This window comes from Oryza sativa, chromosome 12, assembly GCF_034140825.1.
Source record: "Oryza sativa Japonica Group chromosome 12, ASM3414082v1".
NCBI lineage: Eukaryota > Viridiplantae > Streptophyta > Magnoliopsida > Poales > Poaceae > Oryza > Oryza sativa.
The window spans coordinates 14,660,968-14,663,474 of NC_089046.1; the positions used below are offsets into that span (position 1 = coordinate 14,660,968).

Sequence of the window (2,507 nt, forward strand, 5' to 3'; positions counted from 1 at the left end):
AGGTGCCATATAATATGCCAACTGGAGATGAGAGGAGGAACGTACAGGTGGTGGGGACCGATGTTGAGAGGAGGATTTTATTTATTTTATTTGATCTAATGGTTAAAAGTGTTGGACCCACCAATTTAAAGAAAAATCAACGGTTAGATTTTTAGACTGGCACTTGGCGTCTTAGGAGCGTTTGTAGGAGAACACGTGGCGGCTTAGGAGCGTTTGTAGGAAGTTTAATGGACTTTTAGTATATAATAAAAGATATATAGATAGATGTGAAATGACAACCAGACTATAATACTTCTCTTATGACCATTCTAAATCAAATGCTGGAAAGTACATTTGTAGCAGATCTCGCTTATGAAGTTATGAAGTATTATCTTTATACGTAGAGTAGTGGGTAAGGTTTTTCACAAACATGCTTATTGTTGTGCGAGAAGTTCGGCCTGTTTGACAAAAATACCATGAAAGCCATAGGGGATACGACTAGGAAGTTGCACTTCTGCAACAATGTCTAGCTCTGGAGACTTTGCATCCATCACCACAAACCAACTCTCTCCGGTGTCCTCTTCATGGGTGTAGCACACCACATAACCACTATCCTCGTTTCCATACCCGTCGATGTTGTCTGGAACAAAAAATGGTTCCCCAGCAAAGCACCCTAGACCAAAGTCACGACGTCCAACCGTGCAATCACCAGAGCCGACGAGATCAAAGTCAAGCTTTCTTATCCCCTTGATCTTGGGCAACGGACCACTTACACCAAAGTAGCCATAGCGATTTTTGCGACCAACATAACCTTGGTGGATGACACCGAACTCAAGGCTCTCCGGTGAGAGTGCAGTGCACGACACGTCACCGGTGCAGAGGTTGATACGTACCATGTCGACACGAGCTCGCATGAGCTCCATGTTTCCTAGCATGTGTTCGATAGATAGGATATTGGGTGCCACGAGCACAATCTCCTCTCCATCAGCCTCTTCCCAACCATTCGTCGTGTGCAACATATTAAATCTAGGCACCTCAAACCATCTCATGTCTGACTCATCCTTGGCGTACCTTGGAAGCACGCCAATCCGTGGCACCATGGTACGGTCCAATCCTACCAACGAGCTCCCCCGCATGACCATGTCCATGGGATTAACGATGAGTTGTGACTCTGGAAAGATTGCATATCTCTCTGTTATTGCAAAGTCATGCATCACCGATGGTTTCTGCAAGGACAAGATGGGCACATCTGCGACCTTGCTGCCTGCTCGATCGAACCAGAAGTATGTTATGAATGGTTGGAAGACATTGTAGCGAAAAGCAAACAACTCCATGGTGACCGGGTCCTTCTTGGGGTGTGCTGTCATCCTAAAAGAAAGATCACCACCAAAGTCACATCGACCAAGTGTGGTGACTTCTCCGTTGGCTGGGTTGATGTGCATGGAGTAGGGAAGGTCAGATTCGCATAGCGCATATAGGCAATCTGCAAAAAGAGTGATGCTAGTGTTGGCCAGCCCGAAGCCCTTGTTCAGGTTAATTTGACCAGCAAGCACTCTTGCGATCATGACCACTGCACGAGCCAAGCCGGCCACTCCATGGAAGCCAGCGAAGAAGTTTGGTAAAACCGGTCCTCCGGTCTCACGCTCCAAGAGATACTTGTACGTGTGCACATAGCGTGAACAAAGCACAGGCTCCGACAACAGTGTTGACGAGGCCGAGGGAATGAGAAGGGAGTGGAGCATGCCATCACCATCGAAGAGGTGGTGTGTTCGCTGGGGAAGCCGGTGCTGTGGGTTGGGACCATTGCGGATGTAGACCCCACCGGCGAGGCAGCTTGGGATGGAGCCGCGGATGACATGGCAGCTTGTCGGGGGCAGCTCATCAACAGGAGCGAAGTTGCCAGAGAGCACACGCCGCGGATCCACCGTTGGTCGCTGCTCCGGCAGGTCAATGAACCTATTGATCACTTTGTCTACTGTGTTGCAGATTGCCATAGGCAATGAAGCTGGTGTTGCATGGTGGTGGTGAGCCAGGCGAGTCTGTAGATTACGGTGAGCCGTGGTAGCAGGGGAGATATGGGACCTTTTACTCTTTGGCTGCCTTGAAGCCAGAGTCATAACATTGGCTGGGTGGGCAAAAGTCATGGCAGCAATGGGTACCTCCATTATGCAAAACACCAATGCATGGTTGGCTCAGATGGGAATATGAATTCAGCAATAATATTACAATGTATGCAACTATATATAGATCGCCAGAGTAAGGCTGTGTTTAGATTCAGAGATGTAAAATTTTAGCGTGTCACATCAGATATACGGACACACACTTGAAGTATTAAACGTAGACTAATAACAAAACAAATTACAGATTCCGCCTGTAAACTGCGAGACGAATTTATTAAGCCTAATTAATTCATCATTAGCAAATGTTTACTGTAGCACCACATTTTCAGATCATGGAGCAATTAGGCTTAAAAGATTCGTCTCGCGATTTACATGCAATCTGTGTAATTAGTTATTTTTTTCGTTTAT

At 46.8% G+C, this 2,507-nt stretch overlaps 1 protein-coding gene across 1 annotated transcript; it reads right to left on the reverse strand.

The window, feature by feature from the left end:
* Positions 1 to 272: 272 nt before the first annotated feature.
* On the reverse strand, positions 273 to 2,237 carry LOC4352125 (9-cis-epoxycarotenoid dioxygenase NCED2, chloroplastic-like). The gene has a single exon (XM_015764125.3). The coding sequence runs from the start codon at positions 2,142 to 2,144 to the stop codon at positions 414 to 416; it is 1,731 nt and encodes a 576-aa protein (XP_015619611.1). The 5' UTR covers positions 2,145 to 2,237; the 3' UTR covers positions 273 to 413.
* Between the last annotated feature and the right edge of the window lie 270 nt (positions 2,238 to 2,507).

Bases quoted from the DNA above. Each gene is read 5' to 3' on its own strand.
- LOC4352125 (XM_015764125.3), bottom strand. From the start codon at position 2,144: ATGGAGGTACCCATTGCTGCCATGACTTTTGCCCACCCAGCCAATGTT.